The sequence below is a fragment of the Theropithecus gelada genome, chromosome 8 (genome assembly GCF_003255815.1).
Source record: "Theropithecus gelada isolate Dixy chromosome 8, Tgel_1.0, whole genome shotgun sequence".
Taxonomy (NCBI): domain Eukaryota; kingdom Metazoa; phylum Chordata; class Mammalia; order Primates; family Cercopithecidae; genus Theropithecus; species Theropithecus gelada.
The window spans coordinates 52,840,440-52,868,229 of record NC_037676.1 but is presented as its reverse complement, the minus strand read 5'-3'; the positions used below and the strand labels follow the sequence as shown (position 1 = coordinate 52,868,229).

General features: G+C 36.0%; 1 protein-coding gene across 3 annotated transcripts in view; it reads right to left on the bottom strand.

Moving 5' to 3' along the window:
* The window catches only part of SNTG1 (syntrophin gamma 1), an 883,016-nt gene that overhangs the window by 41,707 nt on the left and 813,519 nt on the right, over positions 1–27,790 (bottom strand). For 2 of the 3 annotated variants that reach the window (XM_025394077.1, XM_025394076.1), the window contains one exon: positions 2,982–3,092. The exons of the other annotated variant lie outside the window; for it this stretch is intronic. In XM_025394077.1, the coding sequence (XP_025249862.1) occupies positions 2,982–3,092 (111 nt within the window). The remainder of the gene's footprint in view (positions 1–2,981; positions 3,093–27,790) is intronic. 3 annotated transcript variants of the gene reach the window in all.

Genomic DNA, 27,790 nt, shown 5'->3' with positions numbered 1-27,790 from the left:
GTAAGTTTCTCAGCTATAACTAATGTGCCACTCTAGGGGGGGATGTTGACTACAGAGGGGGCTGTGCTTGTGTAGGGACAGGTGGTATACAGGAAATCTTTGTATCCTACACGCAACTTTGCTGTGAACTTAAAACTGCTCTGAAAAACTAAAGTCTATTTAAAAAAGGAAAGGAAAAAATCCATTTGTCAAATCGAAAGACTTAAAGGAAATAAAAACATATTGAACTGATGAAAATAGAAACACAAGATGTCAGAATTTTGGGGATGCAGCAAATGTAGTGTTAACAAGGAAATTATAGAACTAAATCCTATATTAGAAAGGACATTTCAAATCAGAAATCTAAAATATTATCTCAAAAAATTTAAAAATAAGAGCAATATAAAAGTCAAAGCAACTAAAAAATAGGCGAATATTAAAAGAGCAGAATTCGTTGAATGGATTACAGACCACAATATAAAAATCAGTAAAAATTACTGTGGTTCTTTGAAAAGCCTCTAGCAGAGTTAACAGAAAAATAGAGAGAAGGCACCAAAAAAATAATAATATAACAATATTGTCAGAACATGGGCAAGAAACAGGAAGAGAAATCTCCTTAACAAAGAGGATATAACATATATGGCTAGCTAATAGGCATGTAAAAAGTTGTTCATCACTATCAGACTTGAGGGAAATGTAAATGAAGCCTATGATGAGCAGAACCAAAATTTTAAGTGAAAATACCCCAACCTAGCAGGGATGTAGAGAAACGGGATTTTTATAATCACTGGTAGGATATAAAATGTTATTTATATGTTATCTATATTCTGTAGCCACTATAGAATATAATTTGGAATTTTATTTAAAACTAAACAAACATTTTCTATTCTATGGTGCAATTTGCACTTCTGGGCATTTATCCCAGAGAAATAAAAGCTTACGTCCACACAAGAACATCCACACTACAATTGCTTTGCTCTTGTGATGGTATGTTCGCTTACTGCTCACAAGTCGTGGTTATAGAGGTTATACAATAGTTAGTAAAAGCCCTGCTTTCAGTTCTTACACAATTTTTTGTCAGCAGAGGTAATGTTCAGGTGATATGCACAAGTACGGCTAAACAATTATGTAGGTCTGGCCAACATTCTGATTGGCTAGCATTATTTGTTGTTTAAATAGTCATCATATTTTACTGGATATTTTCAGTATTACCCATGGAGATATTATTTTCTTTTATTTTATAAAGAGAGATGCTGACTTTAAAGAATTTCAACAACTCACCAAATGTCATAATCTCATTATTTTTAAGACTACTTTTTTCTCTATTCTATAATTACTTCCTATCAATTTGAGAATTTCACTCAACCAAATATCTTTTCTTACACTACCTCTTAATGAATTACATATGAAAGAAAACTTTAAAACACAAAAATTACAAGAATGAATAATACTTATCAGCTGACAGGTAATTTCTAGTAAACTTGTCAGTATAATTAATTGCATGTATAATACATGCTACACTAAATTAACATCTAAATACCATAGTTAGTAGCCATTAAATTACATTTATCACTCTTGTTCCTTTGCAAAGGGTTTGTTGACTCATTAAAAAGTGTTAGGGTAAGTAACTGAATACTATACTGCTGTCAGCAGCTGGTGGTTGAGGTTCCCCATCAGAATAAATGCCAGAATAATACAGAACTGACAATATTAACATCTTTCACCAGTATTAAAATTTGGCTGGGCTTTGAAAGATTAAGAAATATACAAAGAGCTAAAGGTAAAACATTTTTGACAAGAGTAATGCATTCTTTGATATTATCGGAATAAATGGTTGGCACAAAGTAAATGATTGATCAGTGGTAGCTGAGGTGGGAGAAGAGGAGTAGTAGCGAGAAGTGGAGAAAGGGCCGGTGCAGAGATGGGTCTATATTCAGGGAAGAGGTTGTGTTAGAATTCTAAGTTAAAAATTTATGAGGCATGTAAAGTAAAGGGAGTGGAAGAAGTTATCAAAGCATTTGTCTAAACTGATGGGAGACAAAGTGAGGCGACCCCCTGGAAACATCAATGCATGCAGTGGCAAGGGAGCTCGCTGTAGAAACGATACAGTGATACAGTTCCCACATTACATAACCTGTGAGCTAGGAAGAGGCAGAAAAGACGAGTCCAAAGACAAGTAAGAGACAAGAATGGGACATCTCCAGAGATACTCAGACAAAAAGTTAAGGAAAACAGTTAAGAGAAAAGCAGAAGATATATAAGGCTACAATGAGTCACCTTGTTAAAAGAAGGAGAGCAGTGTTACAGGAGACTTTGCCTATAATATCATCAAGGGACATTCCTGGGAAGGTTCTGAATGTCAGGCTAAGGCTCCTTATCCCTGAATTTAATAAGTAAAGGGGTATAATAGAAATATGGTAATTTTAATTCATAGTTGAAAAATTATATTGAGCTTTCATGTTCATAGATATAATTTTTTCACTTTGTATTTGTTATTTATCCTTTTCCCCATACTGAGATAATGCATTTATAATTCATTCTAATGCAAACATTGTTATTGTCAATTTTATATTAAGGTAATAAAAAGGCAGATTTATGAATGTATTAAAAAAGTATATAAACAAAATATAAATATATAAATTTATGTAAATATGAAGTCAGATTTTTACAAAGTATTTTTAATTATTATTTAGAATGAAACCACCAAAAGACTGCTTTAGTTCCCAGGATGTTATTTTAGTTTGACACAAATGCAGTTCATAAGGAATTAAAACTAAGAAATGCAATTAGTTTTGTGTAATTTATTTTAAGTGCTGCCTTTAAGTGAAAATTTGCCAATAAAATCTTAAAGTAAGTTTATTCTTCTGGACATGAGGGATATTTCAAGATGAGCAGAGATTGTGTGTTTTTGCTCTTGTGATTCCCCAGAGGTTTCCCCTCTTTGTTCCTTAATGACATTAATGTGGTTTAGAGGGGTTATATGATGAATTTCTTGGGTTTACCTTTGCTTCAATCTGTTTAGTATCTGGATTCTGAAACAAAAATTTGATTTTGCTCTTGCCATCATCTGAAGAACCTTTAAGCTGAGAGAACTTATACCTCCAAAGGATAGCCTAAAGGGAAAAAAAGAAACAATGTAAGTCAATGGAATTAATATCTGCTTTCAAATCAAGAAACTGTTCTTTTTTAAATGGTAAAAGTTAATCATACAAAGTTAGTACTATGTCCCAATATTTTAAAATGAAATTTAAAAATGTTAACATTTGTGATTCAATATTATCATTTAATTTTTAGAAATATTTTTTCCATGAAATAATTATTGTGAAAATACATAAAAATAAATTGCTTTTTGTATCTTGTCTTACGTGCACGGTCAATAAGAACTGTATGTTTCATGGAGTCCTTTTCAATAGAAGTGATAAGGTGATTTTGAATTGATCATTCTGAAGCTTTATCTTGAAGTTCAACTAATAACTTTAGCTTTATTAAGATGACATATTAGCTTGAATAAACACTTCTGACAAAAGCTGACACGGTACTTTCATGAGATTCAGAATAAGCATTTTATAGAGCCATCCGCATCAGTCTATAGTATCTTGGAAAGTAGAGAGGCCTCTTTCAGAAACATATTCTACAAATGTAATTCCCTGAAGCAGAAAGTAACAGAAATCTGTTGCCTTTCCAAATAACAAAAAAGGATATATACAAGATTAAATTGACAATAAGTGGGAATTGTCTATAACAATTTTTTGTCTATCCTGTATCATAAATCATATTTCCTGGGAGTAGGTGCAGCACTTCGCTCTTTGGTCCTGAAACTAAAACCATTCATGTCCAAAGTAAAATACCAAAGATATAAATCATTAAAGAAAATTGTGTATGTGTGTTCAAACACGATCACATGCCATGTAGTTTTTTTTAACCTTATCTTAGCATATGTTCACCTCATTAAATATGTGATAGAAAATACTTTTACAAATTATTGTTTCAAATATTTTTTAAATGATTTCTTGTAGTTTCTAAATAGATCAACAAAACATAGCTGATATAGTCAAATATTTTCTGAGTGCAGTCCTATGTAAGCTATTGTCTCTGATGAAATAGTAAAGAAACAACAGAGTATATGTCTCACATCTTTTTCAGAATAAAATCTGATAGATAAAAGCATATATGGGCATACCTCGGGGTATATACAGGCATACCTCAGGACTTTTGCGGATTTTGTTCCAGACCACCATGAAACAGCAAGTATTGAAATAAAGTGAGTCACAGAAATTGTTTGGTTTCCCAATGCACATACGAATTATGTTTGTTACAATCCTGTAGTCCATTAAGTGCACAATGACATTAAGCCTAAAAAACAATGGATATACCTTAATTAAAATATACTTTATTACTAAAAAATGCTAGGAGCCATTCGAGTCTTCAGTAAGCCATAGTCCTTTTGTTGGTGGAGGAGGTTGCCTTGATGCTGATGGCTGCTGACTCATCAGGATGGTGATTTGCGGTGGTTGGGGTGGCTGTGACAATTTCTCAGAATAAGTCCTTTTGTTGGCGGAGGGGGTTGCCTTGATGCTGATGGCTGCTGACTCATCAGGATGGTGATTTGTGGTGGTTGGGGTGGCTGTGACAATTTCTCAGAATAAGACAGCAATGAAGTCTGCTGCATCGATTCTCTTTCATGAAATATTTCTCTGTAGTCCGCAATATAGCCTAATAGCATTTTACCCACATAATTTCTGAATTGGAGTCAATTCACTCAAATTCTGCTGCTGCTTATCGACTAAATTAATGTAATATTCTAAATACTTTGTTGTTATTTCAACCATATTCACAAAGCATTTTCACAAAGGGTAGATTCCATCTGAAGAAACTACTTTCTTTGCTCCTGCATAAGAAGAAACTCCTCACTCACTAAAGTTTTATCATAAGGTTGCAATAATTCAGTCACGTCTTCAAGGCTCCACTTATAATTTTAGTTTTCTTGTTATTTCCACTGCATTTGCATTTCCTTCTTTCACTGAAGTCCTGAACATCTCCAAGTCTCCTATGAGGGTTAGAATTGATTTAACTTATTCCAAATTCCTATTAATGTTGATATTTTGACCTCCTCCCATGAATCATAGATATTATAATGGCATCTAAAATTGTGAATCCTTTCTGGAAAGTTTTTAATTGACTGCCAAGATCCATCAGAGGAGTCACTTTATCTATGGTATCTATAGACTTACAAAGTGCCTTTCTTAAATGATAAAACTTGAAAGTTGAAAATACTCCTTGATTCATGGACTGCAGAATGGATATTGTGTTAGCAGACAGGAAGACATTAGCCTCCTTACACACCTCCATCAGAGTTCTTGGATTTGGTACATTTTTAGTGAGCCGTATTATTTTGAAAGGAATTGTTTCCTTGAGGCAGTGGGTGTCAATAGTGGGCTTAACATATTCAGTAAACCATGCTGTAAACATGTAAAAATATATTGTCTTACACAGCTTGGGCAACGTGATGAAACCCTGTCTACAAAAAAGACAAAAAGTTAGCTGGGCTTGGTGGCATGTGCCTGTAGGTCCAGCTACCTGGGAGACTGAGACGGGAGAATTTAATGTTCCATTTAGAGCACAGGTAGAGTAGATTTAGCATAATTCTTAAGGGTCATAGGATGTTTACAATGGTAAATGAGAATTGGCTACACGTTAGTCACCAGCTGCAATGGTCCCAACAAGAGGGGCAGCCTGTCCTGTGAAGTTTTGAAGCCAGACATTGACTTCTCCTCTCTAGCTATGAAAGTTTTAGATGGCATCTTCCTCCAATATAAGGCTGTTTTATCTACACTGAAAATCTGTTGTTTAGTGTAGCCACCTTTATCAATGATCTTAGCTAGATCTTCTGGATAACTTGCTTTAGCTTCTCCATCATCACTTGCTGCTTCACGTTGTACTTTTATGGTATAGAGATGGCTTCTCTCCTTAAACCTCATGAACCAACTTAGGCCAGCTTCAACTTTTTCTTCTTCAGCTTCTTCATCTTTATCAGCTTTCATAGATCTGAAACGAAAGCCTTCCCCTAGATTAGGCTTCGGCTAAAGGGAATGTTGTGGCTAGTTTTATCTATCCATACTATAAAAACTTTCTCTATATCAGCAAGAAAGCTGTTTCACTTTCTTATCATGTATGTGTTCCCTGGAGTAGCATTATTACATTTCTTCAAGAACTTTTCCTTTGCATTCACAACTTGCTTAACTGTTTGTCACAGGAGGCCCAGCTTTTAGCTTATCTCTGTTTTCAACACGCCTTTCTCACCAAGCATAATCATTTCTAGATTTTGATTTAAAGTGAGAGGCATGTGAGTCTTTCACTTGAATGCTTAGAAAGGCCATTGCAGGATTATTAATTAGCTTGATTTTCAAATTATTGTGTCTGTGGGAATAGGGAGGCACAAGTACAGGAAGAGAGGTGGGGAGCAGTTGGTCAGTGGAGCAGTCAGAACACACTTTTTTGGTTAAAATTGTTCACCATCTTATATGGGCACAGTTCATGGTGCTCCAAAATAATTACAATAATAACATGAAATATTACTAATTACAGGTCACCATAACAAGTATAATTTTAAAAAGCTTTGAAATTTTGTAAGCATTACCAAAATGTGACACAGAGATACAAAGTCAGCACACGCTGTTGGAAAAACAGCCAATAGAGTGGCTCAATGCAGGGTTGCCAGAAACCTGCAATTTGTGAAAGACAGTATACATGAAGGATGATAAAGCAAAGTATGATAACATGAGGTATGCCTGTAAATTACCACTTATGTCAATACATTCACACTGTCATATGAAGAGAAAGTTATAGTTAAACATTTCATGAATACGAATTTTAATATATCACCAGTGATCCTTAAAACCCAGATTTCTTAAGGTCCTAGCCTCTTTAAGCAGAGTTTATAATGAGAAAGTACTACCCCCTCACCCAGCAAAACATAAAGTAATTCCTGGTAAAATGCCTGTTCTCTAAGATTATCTCACACTGGCACTGAGAAAATGAGATTGGTAAAGGTTCCAATAAATACATTTAAGGGTAAATGAAAAGGAGTGAGAACATGTTTATCTCCAGCCAACATATCAAAATTCCTTCCGGAAGTCTATAAGGATTTTTGACTATGCCCCATCATCCAATATCACAGTAGCATGTTTAGATAGCATACAATCTGCAGAAGCGCAAAAGCACTAAAAAAAAAATAAACTTGCATTTGTTGTTTGACTACATAATGACATTGAACCCATATCTCCAACTATAGTAAATAGTCATATGCATAACTTTTCCTAGTGGCAATATTTTCAGTTTAGATATTACAAGTTTATAATTAGGAGACATTACCCATGGTCTCCATTTGGACATTTGTATTCTAATGGTGACAGGTAACAATGCCAGACAAAAAAATTGCAACTTTCATCTTCAACTCAATAATGTGTGCGTGTGTGTGTGTGTGTGTGTGTGTGTGTTTTATCTTGGTACATGGGGAATAAATGTACCTTACATTAAAAAAATATTGTCTTACACGGCTTGGGCAACGTGATGAAACCCTGTCTACAAAAAAGACGAAAAGTTAGCTGGGCTTGGTGGCATGTGCCTGTAGGTCCAGCTACCTGGGAGACTGAGATGGGAGAATCACCTGAATCCAGTGGTTGACACTACAGTGAGATGTGATCATGCCACTGCACTATAGAGTGAGCCCTGTCAGAAAGAGAGAAAGAGTAAAGGAGAGGAAGGAAGGAAGGAAGGAAAGAAGGAAGGAAGGAAGGAAGGAAGGAAGGAAGGAAGGAAGGAAGGAAGGAAGGAAGGAAGGAAGGAAGGAAGGAAGGAAGGGAGGGAGGGAGGGAGGGAGGAGGGAGGGAGGGGTGAAAATTTTTGTGTTTGAACAATTATAATATGGTCATTTTTCTTCTACAAATTAATACTAAAACAAGATCAAAATGTAAGAATTAAAGTGACAACAGAAGTAAAACAAAAATTCAACATGGAGATTATATAAAATAATAGAATGTTACCTTAATTGTATAACTAATACATAAGATAAGCATATGATAAGGTAGAATCCTAGTCCCAAGTTTACTTTATATGTGTTCTTAAATATTAATTTTTATATGCCAATTTTTTAAAACCAAATCACTCATGCACACAAAACACTTGTAGTGTTTATGCTAGATTTTTGAGGTACCCTTAGTTTGACAAATGTGGAGGAATATGAGTACCATGCTCAAGGAAAAGTTTAAGTTCATGATCTGAACAATTCTACTAGTTTAGTGCATCATTTCAGAAAGATGCAACGAGGAATTACTGCAACATAATCCTTCATGACTGAAGTCAATATTTTCTGCTATCCTCTTTCAGGAGACACTTTTCCAATTTATATGGGCCTACAGTGCATTATAATACTTTCCCAGATTTGTAGCTCCAAGAATTCCTGAGGTGGGGCATTAATCTGGAGCTAATAGTTTTATAAGGAAATTCATTGCTTACTAGATCAAAATTCCTTCCGGAAGTCTATAAGGATTTTTGACTATGCCCCATCATCCAATATCACAGTAGCATGTTTAGATAGCATACAATCTGCAGAAGAGCAAAAGCACTAAAAAATAAATAAACTTGCATTTGTTGTTTGACTACATAATGACATTGAACCCATCCTACAAGTCTAAAGATGTTTTGCAGGGAAATATTATATATTAGATATACATATGCTTTATGTTATTTACAATATCTATATGTAAATATAGATATTATACATATATATGACTTAAAAATATTAAGACAATAAGAAAGTTCATATCCACCCCACACCCAGTTTGCCCAATTATTGATATCTGTGTGGTGTCTTGTCACAGTTAATGAACTAATATCAGAAGATTGTTAAGTAGGGTCATTATTCATTTAGATTTCTTTAGTTTTATCCTAATGTCTTTTTCCATTATGGTGCCATGTTACATTTATTCAGTGTGACTTCTTAGGCTCCACTTGGCTGTGACAGGTTCTCAGTTCCTTATCAGACTGTACTTGACAACTTTGAGGAGTCCTGTCAGGTATTTTGTAGATTAGCCCCTATTGTAATGTTTTCAATGTTTTTCTCATGAATAGATGGGCTGAAGATTTTCTTTAAACCAAAAAGGACTCACAGTTTTTTGTCAATGATGCCAGTGGATATCCCTGAGAGGTTTTCATTTAAGGCAGGCATGTGATTTGAGTGTGATGTGTTGTGTGTTCACTCAACTGGGGTAGGTGGTCTTAACACAATTTGATAGGTTATTTCAACATAGACCTATGTGAAGAAAAGCAGACTTTTAAAGTACTGAAACTCCATATCTTGATTACTTTGTTGCTAAAACATTTGTATAAGAACAGTCAAAATTAAGTAAAATATACTCATGTATTTTTATATTGCCTATAATTGCTTCTTTTCTAATTTCAAATTATTATTTAACATTAACAATTATAAAAATAAAAAGAATATTTGCATTTTCTTTTGGTGTGGTAAAATATAAATAATACAAAATTTAGCATCATAATGATTTTTACATGTATGATTCAAGAACGTAAAATACATTCACAATGTTGTGCAATCGTTACCACTAGCCGTTTCCAGAATATTTTTATCATCCTAAACAGGAACTCCGTACTCATTAATCATATGTCTTCACTTATCTTTCCCCACTACCCCAGGTGCCCTTTATTCTCCTTCCTGTCTCTATGAATTTGTCTATTCTAGGTGTTTCATTTAAGGGGAATCATAAAACATCTCTGCTTTTGATTTCACTTAACATAAGGTTTTCTTTTTTTTTTTTTTTTTTTTTTTTTTTGAGACTGAGTCTGGCTCTGTCGCCCAGGCTGGAGTGCGGTGGCCGGATCTCAGCTCACTGCAAGCTCCGCCTCCCGGGTTCACGCCATTCTCCTGCCTCAGCCTCCCGAGTAGCTGGGACCACAGGCGCCCGCCACTTCGCCCGGCTAGTTTTTTGTATTTTTTAGTAGAGACGGGGTTTCACCGTGTTAGCCAGGATGGTCTCGATCTCCTGACCTCGTGATCCGCCCGTCTCGGCCTCCCAAAGTGCTGGGATTACAGGCTTGAGCCACCGCGCCCGGCGCAACATAAGGTTTTCAAGGCCCACCATGGCTAAATAATATTCCATTATCTGAAAATCCCAATTGTGTTTATCCATTCATTTGTTGATGGACATTTGAGTTGCATTCACCATTTCTCAACTGTGAGTCATACTGCTATGAACATTGCTGTACAGGTATCTGTCTAAGTCCCTGCTTTCGATCCTTTGGTGTATATACTGAGAAGCTGCATTATTGAATCATATTGTAACCTATGTTCAACTTTTTGTGGAATCCCCAAATGTTTTTCAGAGGCTACATCATTTTATGATTACACCAGTAATGTCAAAGAAAGGGTTACTAGTTCTCCACATCCTCATCAACAACTTTGCTTGTTTTCTTTCTGATTTTTGCCATCCCAATGAATGTAAAGTGGTAACTCTTGTGGTTCTGACTTACATTTCACTAATGGCTAGTGATGTTGGTCATCTTTTTGTGTGCCTGCTGGCCATTTGTATATATTGTTTGTCACAATATCTACTCATGTTCCGTTTTGAGTTGGGTTGCTTGTTTTGTTGTTACTCAGTTGTATACGCATTTTTTATATTTTGGATATTAACCATTATCACATATATGATTTGCAAATACATTTTTCCATTCTGTGGATGGCCTTTGCACTCTGTTGTAGTACATTTGATGTACAAAAGTCATTCACTTTAATGTTGTCCAATTTATCTATCTTTTATTTTGTTGCTTGAGCTTTCACTGTCATAACAAATAAATTATTGCCAAATTTAAAGTAATGAAGTTTTTCCCCATGCTTTCTTCTACAATTTTTATCATTTTAACTCTTACAGTTAAGTCTTTAACTCATTTTGAGATAATTTTTGCATATGGTGTAAGGCAAAGATTTAACTTTATCCTTTTGCAGGTGAATGTTTTGTTTTACTAACAAACACCATTAGTTGAAAAGACTGCTCTTTCCTCATTGGATGGTCTTGGCACCCTTGTTGAAAATCATTTTACCATACATGTGAGGTTCATTCTGTGATCCCTATTCCATTCCAAGTTTTTATGTCAGTCTCCGTGACAGGACAACATTATTTTAATTACTATAGCTTTGTAATAAGTTTTGTAATCAGAAGTCAAAAGAACTTTGTTATTTTTCAAGATTGTTTTGGATATTCAGGGATCCTTAAAATTTTATATTAGTTATAAGATGGACTTTTTCTATTTCTTCAAAAAACATCAGTGACATTTTGATGAGGACTGCATTGTATCATATTGTCATCTTAATAATAATATGTCTTTCAATTCATAAACACAGGATATTGTTTCATTTATATACACTTAATTTCTTTCATCAATGTTCTGTAGATTTTAGTATACAAGACTTTCATCTACTTGGTTAAGTATATTTCCAATTATTTTATTCTATTATTATAAATGAAATTGTCTTCTCAAATGCTTTTCCACATTATTCATTGTTAGTGTATAGATACACAATTCTTTTTTTGTGTGTGCTGATTTTGTATACTGTGACTTTGCTACTATTATGTATTAGCTAAAACAGGTTTTGTGCGGTTATTTAGTTTGGATATTTGTCCCCACACAAATCTCCTGTTGAAATCTAATCCCAGTATTTGGAAGGGGCCTTATAGGAGGTGTGTGGATCATGGGGGCAGATCTCTGAATGATCTGCACTCATGAATGGCTTGGGCCATCCCCTTAGCAATAAGTGAGCTCTCACACTGGGTTCACAGGAAATCTGATCATTGAAAAATGTGTTGCCATTGCTTTTGGTGTTATAGACATGAAGTCCTTGCCCATGCCTATGTCCTGAATGGTATTACCTAGGTTTTCTTCTAGGGTTTTTATGGTTTTAGGTCTAACATTTAAGTCTCTAATCCATCTTAAATTAATTTTCGTATAAAGAGTAAGGAAAGGATCCAGTTTCAGCTTTCTACTTATGGCTAGCCAATTTTCCCAGCACCATTTATTAAATAGGGAATCCTTTCCCCATTTCTTGTTTTTCTGAGGTTTGTCAAAGATCAGATGGCTGTAGATGTGTGGTATTATTTCTGAGGACTCTGTTCTGTTCCATTGGTCTATATCTCTGTTTTGGTACCAGTACCATGCTGTTTTGGTTACTGTAGCCTTGTAGTATAGTTTGAAGTCAGGTAGCGTGATGCCTCCAGCTTTGTTCTTTTGACTTAGGATTGTCTTGGCAATGCGTGCTCTTTTTTGGTTCCATATGAACTTTAAAGGAGTTTTTTCCAACCGGATTAAGAAAATGTGGCACATATACACCATGGAATACTATGCAGTCATAAAAAAGGATGAGTTTTTGTCTTTTGTAGGGACATGGATGCAGCTGGAAACCATCATTCTCAGCAAACTATCGCAAGAACAGAAAACCAAACACCGCATATTCTCACTCATAGATTGGAACTGAACAATGAGATCACTTGGACTCGGGAAGGGGAACATCATACACCGGGGCCTATCATGGGGAGGGGGGAGGGGGGAGGGATTGCATTGGGAGTTATACCTGATGTAAATGCGAGTTTATGGGTGCTGACGAGTTGATGGGTGCAGCACGCCAACATGGCACAAGTATCCATATGTAACAAACCTGCACGTTATGCACATGTACCCTAGAACTTAAAGTATAATAATAAAAAATAAATAAATAAATAAATAAATAAAGAAGCCAGAAGAAAAAAGTAAGAGAAAAGCACACACACACGCACACACACACACACACAAAGTTTGTCGCCTCCTCTCTCTGCTCTCTGCTCCTACTTTCACCATGTGACATGCTTGCTCCCACTTCATCTTCCACCATGACTAAAAACTCCCTGAGAGTTCCCCAGAAACCATCGGATGCCAGCACTGTGCTTCCTGTATAGCCTGAAGAACAGTAAGCCAATTAAGCCTCTTTCCTTTATGAATTACCCAGTCTTAGGTATTTCTTTATACCAATCCAAGAATGGCCTTATACATCTGGTGTGTGTGTGTGTGTGTGTGTGTGTGTGTGTGGTTGTCTACATGAGAGATCATGTCATCTGTGAACAGAGATAATTTTACTACTTATTTTCAATTTTTTGGCTTTTGTTTTCTTGCCTAATACCTCTGGCTAAAACTGTCAATAATACCAAGTCAAACAGAAGAAGTCAAATCAAGTATTCTTGTTCCTGATTTTAGGAGAAAACCTTCAATCTTTCATCTTTGGAAATAATGTTGTCTGTGGATCTTTTTGTCATATTTCAAATTTCCTTCTCTTCCTAGTTTATTAAGTTTTTTGTTAAAGGTTGATGCATTTTGACAAATGTATTTTTCTATATTAATTGAGAAGATTATTGTGTTTTCATTTAACCTTAATTCTATTAAGGTGTTATATTACATTGATTGATTTACATATATTGAAACTTCCTTGAATTTCATTAATAAATACTACTTGACCATGATGTATAATCCTTTTAATATGTTGCTGAATTCTGTTTGTTAGTATTTTGTTGAGAATTTTTTTCATTAATATTCATTAGGAATATTACGCTACTGTTTTCTTTTCTTGCAGTATCTTCTGGCTTTGGTGTCAAGGTAATGTTGGCCTCACAGAATGACTTACAAAGCATTCCCACCTCTGCAATTTTTTTTTGTAAGAATTTGAGAATAACTTTTTTTTAATGGTTGGTAAAATTCACCAATAAAGCTATGTGGTCCAGGCCTCTTCTCTGTTGAGAGATTTATGATTGTGGATTCAATCCCCTAAATAGCTATAGATTCATTCACATTTTGCAGTGTGTATATTTCCAGGAATTTATCCATTTAATCTAGGTTATCAAATTTCTGAAATGCAATAGCTCACAAAATTATCTCTTAATGCATTTATTTTTACAGTGTTATCAAAATGTCTCTTCTCTTTTTTTCTGAGTTTAGTAATTTGGGTCTTCTTGTTAAGTCAGGCTAAAGACTTACAAATTTTGTTGATCTTTTCAAGGAACCAAGCTTTAATTTTGTTGATTTTTTCTTCATTACTCTTCTAGTATCTATTTATTTTTTCCAATAATAATCTTTATTGTTTCACCTTTCTAGCTAGCTTTCAGTCTACTCTTCTTTTTCTACTTCCTTAAGATGTAATGTTGGGTCACTGATTTGTGATGTGTCTTATTTTTAGATGAGTTTTTGTTTTCATCCTCTTTTTCAATATATATACTTATACTCCTGTAAGTTTCCCTTTTAGTATGCTTTCACTTTGTCTCATATATTTTGATATGTTTGTGTTTCACTTTCATTTTCCTCTAAATATTTTCTAATTTGTTTTATGATTTCTTCTTTATCCAGTTGACAGGACTGTGTTGATTTCCATATCTTTCTGGATTATCCAGTGTTTCTACTGGTATAGATTTTTAGTTTCATTCCATTGTGAGCAGAAAAGATATTTTGTATTATTTCAATCATTTAAGATCTATCATGACATATTTTATGTCTTAACACATGGTATAATCTGAAGAATGTCCCATGTGCCCTTCAGAAAATTGTGTATTCAACTGTGGTTGGGTGGAGTGTCATCTATATGTCTGTTAGATCCAGTTAGTTAATAGTGTGTGTATGATTTTTTAAATTAATAATAGATTTTATTTTTAGAGCAGTTTCATGTTCACAGAAATAATATGCAAAAGATACAAAGTGGCACATTTGTGACAATCTATGAACCTACGTTGACATCATTATCCTTCAAAGTCCTAAGTTTACATTTGGGTTCACTTTTGGTATTATAAATACTATTGATTTTGACAAACGTATAATAACATTTATCTATCATTACAGTATCTTGCAGAGTAGTTTCATTGTCCTGGAAATCCTCTGTACGCAAACCTACTCATCCCTCTGTTTCCCACAATCACTGGTAATCACTTGTCTTTTTCCATCTTCATAGTTTTGCCTTTTCCAGAATCTCGTATAGTTGGAATCATACAGTATATAATCCTTTCCAATTGACTTCTTTCACTTAGTAATGTGCATTTGTTTCCATCATGCCATTTCACGGCTTTTTTTTCTGGTGCTCAATAATATTCCATTTTCTAGATATACCATAGTTGAGTTATCCATTCACATACTAAAGAATGTTGGTTATTTCCATGTTTGGGCAATTATGAATACAATTGCTCTAAATATCCGTGTGCAGACTTTTGTGAGGACATAGCTTTTTAGCTACTTTGAGTAAATACCATGCAATAAGATTTGTATGGTAACAGAATGTTTTGTTATGTGAGAAACTGTTCAACTATCTTTTTCTTACATTTAACTTTTATTTTAAGTTCAGGAGTACTCAGCCAGGTGCAGTGGCTCATGTCTGTAAAAAAAAATTCCAACACTTGGAAAGTGAATGCGGGAGGATCACCTGAGGTCAGGACTTTAAGACCAGCCTGGCCAACATGGCAAAACCCCATCTCTACTAAAAATACAAAAAGTAGCCAGGCCTGGTGGTGCACACCTGTAATGCCAGCTACTTGGGAGGCTGAGGCCCAAGAATTGCTTGAACCCAGGAGGTGAGTGTTACAATGAGCTGAGATTTCACCACTGTACTCCAGCTTAGGTGACAGAGTAAGACTCTGCCTCAGGGGGAAAAAAAAAAAAAAAAAAAAAAGTTCATATGAAGGTTTGTTATATGGGTAGACTTATATCATGGAGGAGTTTTGTACAGATTATTTTGTCACCCAGGTATTAAGCCTAGTACCCAATAGTTATTTTTCCTGCTCTTCTCCCTCCTCCCAACCTCCATCCTCTGATAGGCTTCAGTGTATGTTGTTCTTCTCGATGTGACCTTGTGGTCTCTTCATTTAGCTCCTCTTTGTAAGCGAGAACATGTGGTATTTGGTTTTCTGTTCTTGTATTGGTTTGCTAAAGATCATGGCCTCTAGCTCCATCCATCTCCCTGCAATGTAAATGATCTCATTCTTTTTTATGGCTGCCTAGGGTTGCATGGTGTATATACATCACAATTTCTTTATCTAGTTTACCATTGATGGGCATTTAGATAGACTCCATGTCTTTGTTATTGTGTATAGTGCTGCAGTGAACATACTTGTGCATCTCTTTATGATAGAACAATCTATATTCCTTTGAGTATATACCCAGTAATCGGATTGATGGGTTAAATAATATTTCTATTTTTAGGTCTTTGAGGAATTAACACACTGTCTTCCACAATGGTTAAACTAATTTATACTCCCACCAACCAGGTAAAAGCTTTCCTTTTTCTCTACAACCTTGTCAGCATCGTTTGTGTTTTGTTTTGTTTCTAATGGTAGCCATTCTGGTGGGTGTGGGATGGCATCTCATTGTGGTTTTGATCTGCATTTCTCTAATAATCAGTGATGTTGAGGTTTTTCTTTTTTTATGTTTTTTGGCCACATGTATGTCTTCTTTCGAAAAGTGTGGTTCATTTCCTTCGCCCATATTTTAATAACGCTGTTTTTATCTTGTAAATTTGTTTAAGTTCCTTGTAGATGCTGGATATTAGACCTTTGTCAGACGCACAGTTTGCAAAAATTTTCTCCTATTCTGTAAGTTGTCTGTTCACTCTGTTGATAGTTTCTTTTGCTGTACAGAAACTTTTTAGTTTAATTAGATCCCATTTTCCAATCTTTGCTTTTATTGTAATTGCTTTCGGCATCTTCATCATGACATCTTTGCCCATTCCTATGTCTAGAATGGTATTGCCTAGGCTGTATTCCAGAGTTTTTATAGTTTGGGTTCTACATTTAAATATTTAATATATCTTGAGTTAATTTTTGTATATGGTGCAAAAAATGGAGTCCAGTTTGTTCTGCAGCTAGCCAGTCAGTTATCTCAGAATCATTAATTGGATAGGGAATCCTTACCCCATTGATTGTTTTTGTCAGATTTGTCAAAGATGAAATACTTGTAAGTGTGTGGCCTTATTTCTGGGTTCCCCATTCTGTTCCACTGGTATATGTGTCTGGTTTTGTACCAGTGCCATGCTGTTTTGGTTACTGTAGCCCTGTTTAAAGTCAGGTAACATGATGCCCCCTGTTTGTATTTATTTTATTTTTTTATTTTACTTTAAGTTCTGGGATACACAATGCCATCATGGTTTCCTGCACCCATCAATCCGTTATCTATGTTAAGTTTTTTCCTAATGCTATTCCTCCCCTAGCTCCACGTCCAGTATATACCCAGTAATGGAATGCTGCATCAAATGGTATTTCTGGTAATAGATCTTTGAGGAATTGCCACACTGTCTTCCACGATGGCTGAACTAATTTACACTCCCACCAACAGTGTAAAAGCATTCTTATTTCTCCACATCCTCTCCAGCATCTATTATTTCTTGACTTTTTAATGCTCACCAATCTAACTGGTGTGAGACGGTATGTCATTGTGGTTTTGATCTGCATTTTTCTAAAGACCAGTGATGATGAGCTTTTTTTCCTATGCTTGTTGGCTACATAAATGTCTTCCTTGAGAAGTGTCTATTCATATATTTTGCCCACTTTTTTATGGGGTTGTTTGTCTTTTTCTTATACATTTGTTTAAGTTCCTTGTAGATTCTGGATATTAGCCCATTTTGAGATGGATAGATTGTAAAAATTTTCTCCCATTTTGTAGGTTACCTGTTCACTCTGATGATAGTTTCTTTTGCTGTCCAAAAGCTCTATAGTTTAATGAGATCACATTTGTCAATTTTGGCTTTTGTTGCTATTGCTTTTTGTGTTTTAGTCATGAAGTCTTTGCTCATACCTATGTCCTGAATGGTATTGCCTAGGTTTTCTTCTAGGGTTTTTATGGTTTTATGTCTTATGTTTACGTCTTTAATCCATCTTGAGGTAGTTTTTGTATAAGGTGTAAAGAAGGGATCCAGTTTCAGTTTTCTGCTTATGGCTTGCCAGTTTTCCCAGCACCATTTATTACATAGGGAATCCTTTTCCCATTGCTTGTTTTTGTCAGGTTTGTCAAAGATCTGATGGTTGTAGATGTGTGGTGTTATTTCTGAGACCTCTTTTCTGTTCCATTGGTCTATATATCTGTTTTGGTACCAGTACCATGCTGTTTTTGTTACTGTAGCCTTATAATATAGTTTGAAGTCAGGTAGCACGATGCCTCCAGCTTTGTTCTTTTTGTTTAGGGTTGTCCTGGCTATGCGAGCGCTTTTTCGGTTTCATACGAAATTTAAAGTAGTTTTTTCTAATTCTGTGAAGAAAGTCAATGGTAGCTGGATGGGGATAGCGTTGAATCTATAAATTACTTTGGGCAGTATGGTCATTTTCACGATATTGATTTTTCCTATCTATGAGCCTGGAATGTTTTTCCATTTGTTTGTGTCCTCTTTTATTTCGTTGAGCAGTGGTTTGTAGTTCTCCTTGAAGAGGTCCTTCACATCCCTTGTAAATTATATCCCTAGATATTTTATTCTTTTTGTAGCAACTGTGAATAGAAGTTCACTCATGATTTGGCTCTCTGTTTGCACATTATTGGTGTATAGGAATGCTTGTGATATTTACACATTGATTTTGTATCTTGAGGCTTTGCTGAAGTTGCTTCTCAGCTTAAGGAGATTTGGGGCTGAGAAAAGGGGTTTTGTAAATATATAATCATGTCATCTGCAAACAGAGACAATTTGACTTCCTCTCTTCCTATATGAATACGCTTTATTTCTTTATCTTGCCTGATTGCCCTGGCCAGAATTTTCAAAACTACGTTGAATAGGAGTGGAGAGAGAGGGCATCCTAATCTTGTGCTAGTTTTCAAATGGAATGCTTCCAGCTTTTGCCCAGTCAGTATGATACTGGCTGTGAGTTTGTCATAAATAGCTCTTATTATTTTGAGGTACTTTCCATCAATACTTATTTTACTGAGAGTTTTTAGCATGAAGGGTGTTGAATTTTGTTGAAGGCCTTTTCTGCATCTACTGAGATAATCATGTGCTTTTTGTAATTGATTCTGTTTATATGATGGATTACGTTTATTGATTTGTATACGTTGAAACAGCCTTGTGTCCCAGGGATGAAGCTGATGTGATCATGGTGGATAAGCTTTTTGATGTGCTGCTGGATTTCGTTTGCCACTATTTTATTGAGGATTTTCACATGGATGTTCATCAGAAATATTGGCCTGAAATTTTCTTTTTTTGTTGTGTCTCTGCTAGGTTTTGCTATCAGGATGATGCTGGACTCATAAAATGAGTTAGGGAGGAGTCCCTCTCTTTCTATTTTTGAAATAGTTCCAGAAGGAATGGTATCAGATCCTCTTTGTACCTCTGGTAGAATTCAGCTGTAAATTCGTCTGGTCCTGTGCTTTTTTTGGTTGGTAGGTTATTAATTACTACCTCAATTTCAGAACTTGTTATTGGTCTATTCAGGGATTTGACTTCTTCCTGGTTTAGTCTTAGGAGGGTATTTGTGTCTAGGAATTTATCCATTTCTTCTAGATGTTCTAGTTTATTTAAATAGAGGTGTTTATAGTATTCTCTGGTAGTAGTTTGTATTTCTGTGGGATCGGTGGTGATATCCCCCTTTTTTTATTGTTTCTACTTCATTCTTTTCTCTTTTCTTCTTTATTAGTCTGGCTAGTGGTCTATTTTATTACTCTTTTCAAAAAACCAACTCCTGGATTCATTGATTTTTTTGAAGGGTTTTTCACATCTCTATCTCCTTCCTTTCTGCTCTGATCTGAGTTTTTCTTGTCTTCTGCTAGCTTTTGAATTTGTTTACTTTTGCTTCTCTAGTTCTTTTAATTGCACTGATAGGGTATTGATTTTAGATCTTTCCCACTTTCTCCAGTGGGAATTCTGTGCTATAAATTTCCCTCTAAACACTACTTTAGCTGCCTCCCAGAGATTCCGGTATGTTGTATCTTTGTTCTCAGTGGATTCAAATAACTTATTTATTTCTGTCTTAATTTCATTATTTACCCAGTAGTCATTCAGGAGCAGGTTGTTCAGTTTCCATGTAGTTGTATGGTTTTGAGTGAGTTTCTTAATCCTGAGTTCTAATTTGATTGCACTGTGATCTGAGAGACTTTCATGATATCCTTTCTTTTGCATTTGCTGGGGAATGTTTTACTTCCAATCATGTGGCCAATTTTAGAATAAGAGTGATGTGGTGCTGAAAATGTATCTTCTTTTGATTTGGGGTGGAGAGTTCTGTAGATGTCTATTAGGTCCACTTGGTCCGAGCTGATTCAAGTCCTGAATATTCTTGTTAATTTTCTCTCTCATTGATCTGTCTTATATTGACAGTGGGACGTTAAAATATTCCACTATTATTGTGTGGGAGTCTAAGTCCCTTTGTACGTCTCTAAGAACTTGCTTTAAGAATCTGAGTGCTCCTGTATTGAGTGCATATATATTTAGGATAGTTAGCTCTTCTTGTTGTATTGATTCCTTTACCATTATGTAATGCCCTTCTTTGTGTTTTTTGATCTTTGTTGGTTTAAAGTCTGTTTTTTCAGAGACTAGGATTGCAACCACTGCTTTTTATTTATTTATTATTTATTTATTTATTTATTTATTTATTTATTTTGCTTTCCATTTGCTTGGTAAATATATCTCCATCCCTTTATTTTGAGCCTATATATGTCTTTACACGTGAGATGGGTCTCCTGAATACAGCACACTGATAAGTCTTGACTCTTTATCCAGTGTGCCAGTCTGTGTCTTTTAATTGGGGCATTTAGCCCATTTGCATTTAAGGTTAATGTTGTTATGTGTGAATTTGATCCTGTCGTTATGATGCTAGCTGGTTATTTTTTCCCATTAGTTGCTGTAGTTTCTTCAAAGTGTAGATCATTTTTACAATTTGGTATGTTTTTGCAGTGGCTGGTACTGCTTTTTCCTTTCCATATTTAGTGTTTCCTTCAGGAGCTCTGGTAATGCAGGCCTAGTGGTGACAAAATCTCTCAGCAATTGCTTGTCTGTAAAGGATTTTATTTCTCCTTTGGATAGGAAGCTTAGTTTGGCTGGATATGAAATTCTGGGTTGAAAATTCTTTTTTTAAGAATGCTAAATATTGGCCCCCACTGTCTTCTGGCTTGTAGGGTTTCTGCAGAGAGATCCACTGTTAGTCTGATGGGCTTCCCTTTGTGGGTAACCTCACCTTTCTCTCTGGCTGCACTTAACATTTTTTCCTTTATTTCAACTTTGGTGAATCTGATGATATGTGTCTTGGGGTGCTGTTCTTGAGGAGTATCTTTGTGGTGTTCTCTGTATTTCCTGAATTTGAATGTTGGCCTATCTTGCTAGGTTGGAGAAGTCCTCCTGGATATTATCCTGAAGAGTGTTTCCAACTTGATTCCGTTCTCCCCATCACTTTCTGGTACACCAATCAATCGTAGGTTTCGTCTTTTCACATAGTTCCATATTTCTTGGAGGCTTTGATCATTCCTTTTCATTTTTTTTTCTCTAATCTTGTCTTCACACTTTATTTCATTAAGTTGATCTTTAATCTCTGATATCCTTTCTTCCGCTTCATTTGACTATTGATGCTTGTGTATGCCTAACGAAGTTCTCGTGCTATGTTTCTCAGCTCCATCAGGTCATTTGTGTTCTTCTTTAAACTGGTTATTCTAGTTTGCAATTCCTCTAACCTTTTTTCAAAGTTCTTAGCTTCCTTTCACTGGGTGAAAACATGCTCCTTTAGATTGGAGCATTAGAAGAGTTTGTTCTTTAGATTACAAGAGTTTGTTATTACCCATCTTCTAAAGTGTACTTCTGTCAATTCATCAAACTCATTCTCCATTCAGTTTTGTTACTTTGCTGGTGAGGAGTTGAGATCCTTTGGAGGAGAAGAGGCATTCTGGTTTTTGGAATTTTCAGCCTTTTTGCACTGTTTTTTCCTCATCTTTGTGGATTTATCCACCTTTGGTCTTTGATATTGGTGACCTACAGTTCGGGATTTTCTGTAGACGTCCTTTTTGTTGATGTTGATGCTATTCCTTCCTATTTGTTAGTTTTCCTTCTAACAGTCAGGCCTCTCTTCTGCATGTCTGCTGGAGTTTGCTGGAGGTCCACCCCAGACTCTTGTTTGCCTGGGTATTATCAATGGAAGATGCAGAACAGCAAAGATTGCTCCCTTTTCCTTCCTCTGAAAACTTTGTCCCAGAAGGGCACCTGCCAGATGCCAACTGGAGCTCTCCTGAACGAGGTGTCTGTTGATTCTTGCTGGGAGGTGTCTCCCAGTCAGGAGGCACAAGGGTCAGGGACCCACTTGAGGAGGCAGTCTGTCCCTTAGCAGAACTCAATTGCTGTGCTGGGAGATCTGCCGCTCTCTTCAGTGCCTGCAGGCAGGAACGTTTAATTCTGCTGAAGCTGTGCCCACAGCTGCCCCTTTCCCCAAGTGCTCTGTTCTGGGGAGATGGGAGTTTCATCTATAAGCTCCTGACTGGGGTTGCTGCCCTTCTTTCAGAGATGCCCTACCCAGAGAGGAGGAATCTAGAGAGGCAGTCTAGCTACGGCAGTTTTGCCAAGCTGTAGTGGGCTCTGCCCAGTTTGAAATTCCTGGAGGCTTTGTTTACACTGTGAGGGGAAAATCACCTACTCATGCCTCATGGTAGACACACCTCCTCCCACCAAGTTCAAGCATTCCAGATTGACTCCAGGCTGCTGTGCTGGCAGTGAGAATTTCAAGCCAGTGAATCTTAGCTTGCTGGGCTCCCTGGGGTGGGATCCACTGAGCAAGACCGCTTGGCTCCTTTGCTTGAGCCACCTTTCCAAGGGAGTGAACAGTTGGGCCAGAATGCACTGTTCTTCACGGCACAGTCCCTCACAGCTTCCCTCGGCTATGGGAAGGAGTTCCCTGACCCCTTGTACTTCCCAGGTGAGGTGACGCACCACCCTATTTCAGCTCACCCTTTGTGGGCTGCACCCGCTGTTTAACCAGTCCCAGTGAGACGAACTGGGTACCTCAGTTGGAAATGCAAAAATCACCCACCTGCTGTGTTGATCTCACTGGGAACTGCAGACCAGAGCTATTCCTATTTGGCCACCAATCCAGTTTGTGGTTTTGTGTGTATGCGTGTGTGTGTGTGTGTGTGTGTGTGTGTGTGTGTGTGTGTGTTTGATTTGGATTGGCTTAGCTATTTGGGTTCTTTTTTGGTTCCAATCTCAATGATAGTTTAATAGGAATAGCATTGAATCTATAAATTGCTTAGGGCTGTATCGCCATTATACTGATATTAATTCCTCCTATCCATGAGCATGGAATGTTTTTTCATTTATTTGTGTCACCTCTGATTTACTGAGCAGTGGTTTGTAATTCCCATTGTAGAGGTCTTTCACCTCCTTGGTTAGATCTATTCACATGTTTATTCTTTATCTGAATATAATCTTTGGTGTGGTGTCTGTTAAGGGCATGGTTCATTTTTTAATCAAGCTGGCTTTTTATTCCTTATTATTAATTTTTAAAAGCTATTTGTATATTTTGGTAGCATCCTTTATCCAATATGTCTTTTGCAAATATTTTCTTGTGGTCTGTGGTTTGCCATCTCATCCTCTTGACACTTAAGTCTAACTTATCAGTCGTTTCTTTTGTGACTTCTGACTTTGGTGTTGTATCTAAAAACACATTCTCAAATCCAAGGTCATCTTGATTTTCTCCTGTGTTATCTTCTATACGTTGTATAGTTTTTCACTTACATTTCATTCACTCATTTACATTTAGATCTAATCCATTTTGAATTAATCCATTTTGAATTAATTTTTGGAAAAGCTGTCAAGACTGTAAAATTATTTATCTTTCTGCTTGTGGATGTCCAGTTATTTTATTACCATTTGTTGAAAAGTCTAGTTTTTTTTCTCTATTGTATTGTTCTTCATTATTTGTCAAAGATAACTTAATTATATTTATGTGGGTCACTATTCTCTGTGACATGATTATTTCACATTGTATGCCTGTATCAAAACATCTCATGTGCTACATAAATATATACGCCTACTATCTACTCACAATAATTAAAATAAAAAGATAAAAACTAGATACTTATGTGGGTCTATTTCTGGTCATTCTATTCTCTTCCATTGATGTATTTGTCTATTTTTTCACCAAAACCACACTATCTTGATTACTGTATCTTTCTATAAAGTCCTGAAGTCACATAGTACCAGTCTTATATTTTTGTTCTTATCCTTCAATATTTTATTGATGATTCCTGAACTTTTTCTTTCTACAGATACTTTAGAGTCAGTTTCTCTGTATCCATAAAATAACTGGCCAGGGATTAGATTGAAAATAATAGTACCGTTCAAGTTGTCTATTTCCTATTGGTCTTCTGTCTGGTTGTTAATTCTATCCTTTATGTGTGGTATAAAAATTTCCAATTATTATTATAGAGTAACCATTTCTCCCTCCAATTCTGTCAATATTTCCTTTATCTATTTTGGGGCTTTGATGTTTGACGCATGTATGTTATGTTTACTATTGTTGTATCTGATTGTTGAATTAACCTTTTTTTCAACATACAATATCCTTCTGTTCCTTTTGTAATAATGACTTAAAGTCTATTTTTTTCTAATATTCGTTTAGAAATTTAACATTTTTGGGTTATCATTTGCATGGAATATATTTTCTCATCATTTCTCTTTTACACTATCTGTGTCTTTAGATCTAATATTAGCCTCTTGTGTACAGCATATAATTAGATCATTTTTAAAATCCAATATGTAGGGCAGGAAGAATGAATAATTATTGCTTAATAGTTAGAGAGTTTCTGTTTCAGATGATGAACAGGTAGTAGTAATGATTATACAGTGGTGTAAATTAATTAATGCCACTGAATTGTACAATTGTTTAATATGACACATTGTATGGTTTTTTTATATATATAAATATGTATGTATATGTGTAAATTGATACCTCTCTCTCTCAGGATTCATACCCTGAACTTCAGCATCATGAAAATTCCCATGTAACAAACCTGCACATTTGCCTCCTGTATCTAAAATAAAAGTTGAAAAAGTTAAAAAAAAAATTGCAGAAAGATGTTATTTTTAAAAAAGGAAAAAATAATTATTTTTGCTAACAACCATAGGAGAACATGTTTAATCTCACTAGAAATCAAGAAGACTGCATTAATATTGCAGAGACTGTTTTTTTCAATCATTATATTAGTAAAGATCACTGAAAATTATATTAACTAAAGCTAGTAAGATTATGTGGAAAAAATATTTACATAACATTGCTGGTGACAGTGTGAAATTTTAGATATATATTTTAAGCCCTTAAAATGTTAATATTATTTGATTCAGAAATTCCATTTATAAAAATTAATAGTAAGGACATACAATATATAAACTGTAAAGGAATATGTTAAACACCTTATTAATGAATATCAAAAAATGAAAATTCTAAACATTTTGCATTAAAATAATTCTCATGAGTATTATGTAAATACATGGAAAATGCAATTAATATAATGTTTGGGGGAACATAAGGACATAAAATTATTTTTGTGTTAAAATAAATAAAGATACCTGTAACAAATAGAGAGAAAATGTCTGCCAAAGTACCTCACCATTTGTAGCACGCATTGACATTAACCTACTGTGTAGTTTTACAAGATACTTTATTTCTAGCCTTGCTTAGCTATAAAATGAAAGGTTTCGAAATTCCCAAATTATAATTATAAATTTGAAATGACATTTTCTATATAGTAATTACACTATTAACCAGGAATTTGCTATTTCAACTAGATGTACTTTTAAGAGTGAACAGATTTTAAAAGCTCATTATTTTAAATAAAGCATAATAAAGTTCCTCTGGCTATAAGAATGTGTATTAGAGTCATATGAAAGAGGTTTGATACGTTTTTGAATATGAAGCATGAATCCTTGGCTGTCAGTAGGATACCCCAAAGATGGATATAAAGAAGTTAATGAATATACTTAACTGAAGGATTTGTCAGCTAAAAGATAATGCAGTAAACTAGGAAAAGAGACAAGAATCTAGGAAAGCTATGTAAACTTGTAAAATTCAAAGAAATTTACTAAGGCCAATTTGGAATAACTTAAGTCAAAATTATTGTCAACGAAAGTTACAAAGTTCTTAAAAATGGCTTAACTCAAGAACTCATTGGCAGTCTTATTTCTTTTACCAGTATTTTGTTCCTAAGATTCTGATAAACATTGTGGCAATTATGTTAAGAATAATAATGTTTAAAATGATGAGCAGACATCACTATTTTTGATAGCATGTAATTTACATTGCCCTGTAATGTAAATTGTGAGTGCCATTGTAAATTCCTTATAGCTGGCTCTGAGGTAGACACAGACAGGATAGCATTGAGTAAGCTATTAGAAGTGCATGGAGGGTGGGATGGTTTATAGTTATTGAATTCACTTTGATTTGCTTAGAAACAAGGTGCGAGCGAAGAAACACAGGAGCAAGAATTTCTGGCATCAAAAGCTTTTCAATCGGGTAGAAAGTAAATCAAGATGTAGTAATGAGATCTGTATAAAATATGTGTAGAATTTTGTTGGAAAAAATAATTTGCATAATAGAAGATGGCCTAATAGGAACAGCTCCAGTCTCCAGCTCCCAGCGCCAGTGACACAGAAGACAGGTGATTTCTGCATTTTCAACTGAGGTACTGGTTTCATCTCACTAGGGATTGATGGACAATTGGTGCTGGTCAGCTGCTGCAGCCCGACCAGGGAGAGCTGAAGCAGGGCGAGGCATCTCCTCACCTGGGAAGCGCAAGGGGGAAGGGAATCCCTTTTCCTAGCCAGGGGAACTGAGACACACAACACTTGGAAAATTGGGTAACTCCCACCCCAATACTGTGCTTTACCAAGGGTCTTAGCAAATGGGCACACCAGGAGACTACATCCCACACCTGGCCGGGAGGGTCCCATGCCCACGGAGCCTCCCTCATTGCTAGCACAGCAGTCTGCGATCTAACTGCAAAGCAGCAGCGAAGCTGGGGGAGGGGCGCCCGCCATTGCTGAGGCTTAAGTAGGTAAACAAAGCCACTGGGAAGCTCAAACTGGGTGGAGCCCACCGCAGCTCAAGGAGGCCTGCCTGTCTCTGTAGACTCCACCTCTGGGGACAGGGCACAGCTAAACAACAACAACAACAACAACAACAAAATGCAGCAGAAACCTCTGCAGACGCAAACGACTCTGTCTGACAGCTTTGAAGAGAGCAGTGGATCTCACAACACGGAGGTTGAGATCTGAGAAGGGACAGACTGCCTGCTCAAGAGGGTCTCTGACCCCTGAGTAGCCTAACTGGGAGACAGCCCCCATTAGGGGCAGCCCGACACCCCATACCTCACAAGGTGGAGTACACCCCTGAGAGGAAGCTTCCAAAGCAAGAATCAGACAGGTACACTCGCTGTTCAGCAATATTCTATCTTCTGCAGCCTCTGCTGCTGATACTCAGGCAAACAGGGTCTGGAGTGGACCTCAAGCAATCTCCAACAGACCTACAGCTGAGGGTCCTGACTGTTAGAAGGAAAACTAACAAACAGGAAGGACACCCACACCAAAACCCCATCAGTATGTCACATCATCAAAGACCAGAGGCAGATAAAACCACAAAGATGGGGAAAAAGCAGGGCAGAAAAGCTGGAAATTCAAAAAATAAGAGCGCATCTCCCCCTGCAAAGGAATGCAGCTCATCACCAGCAATGGATCAAAGCTGGATGGAGAATGACTTTGACGAGATGAGAGAAGCAGGCTTCAGTCCATCAAACTTCTCAGAGC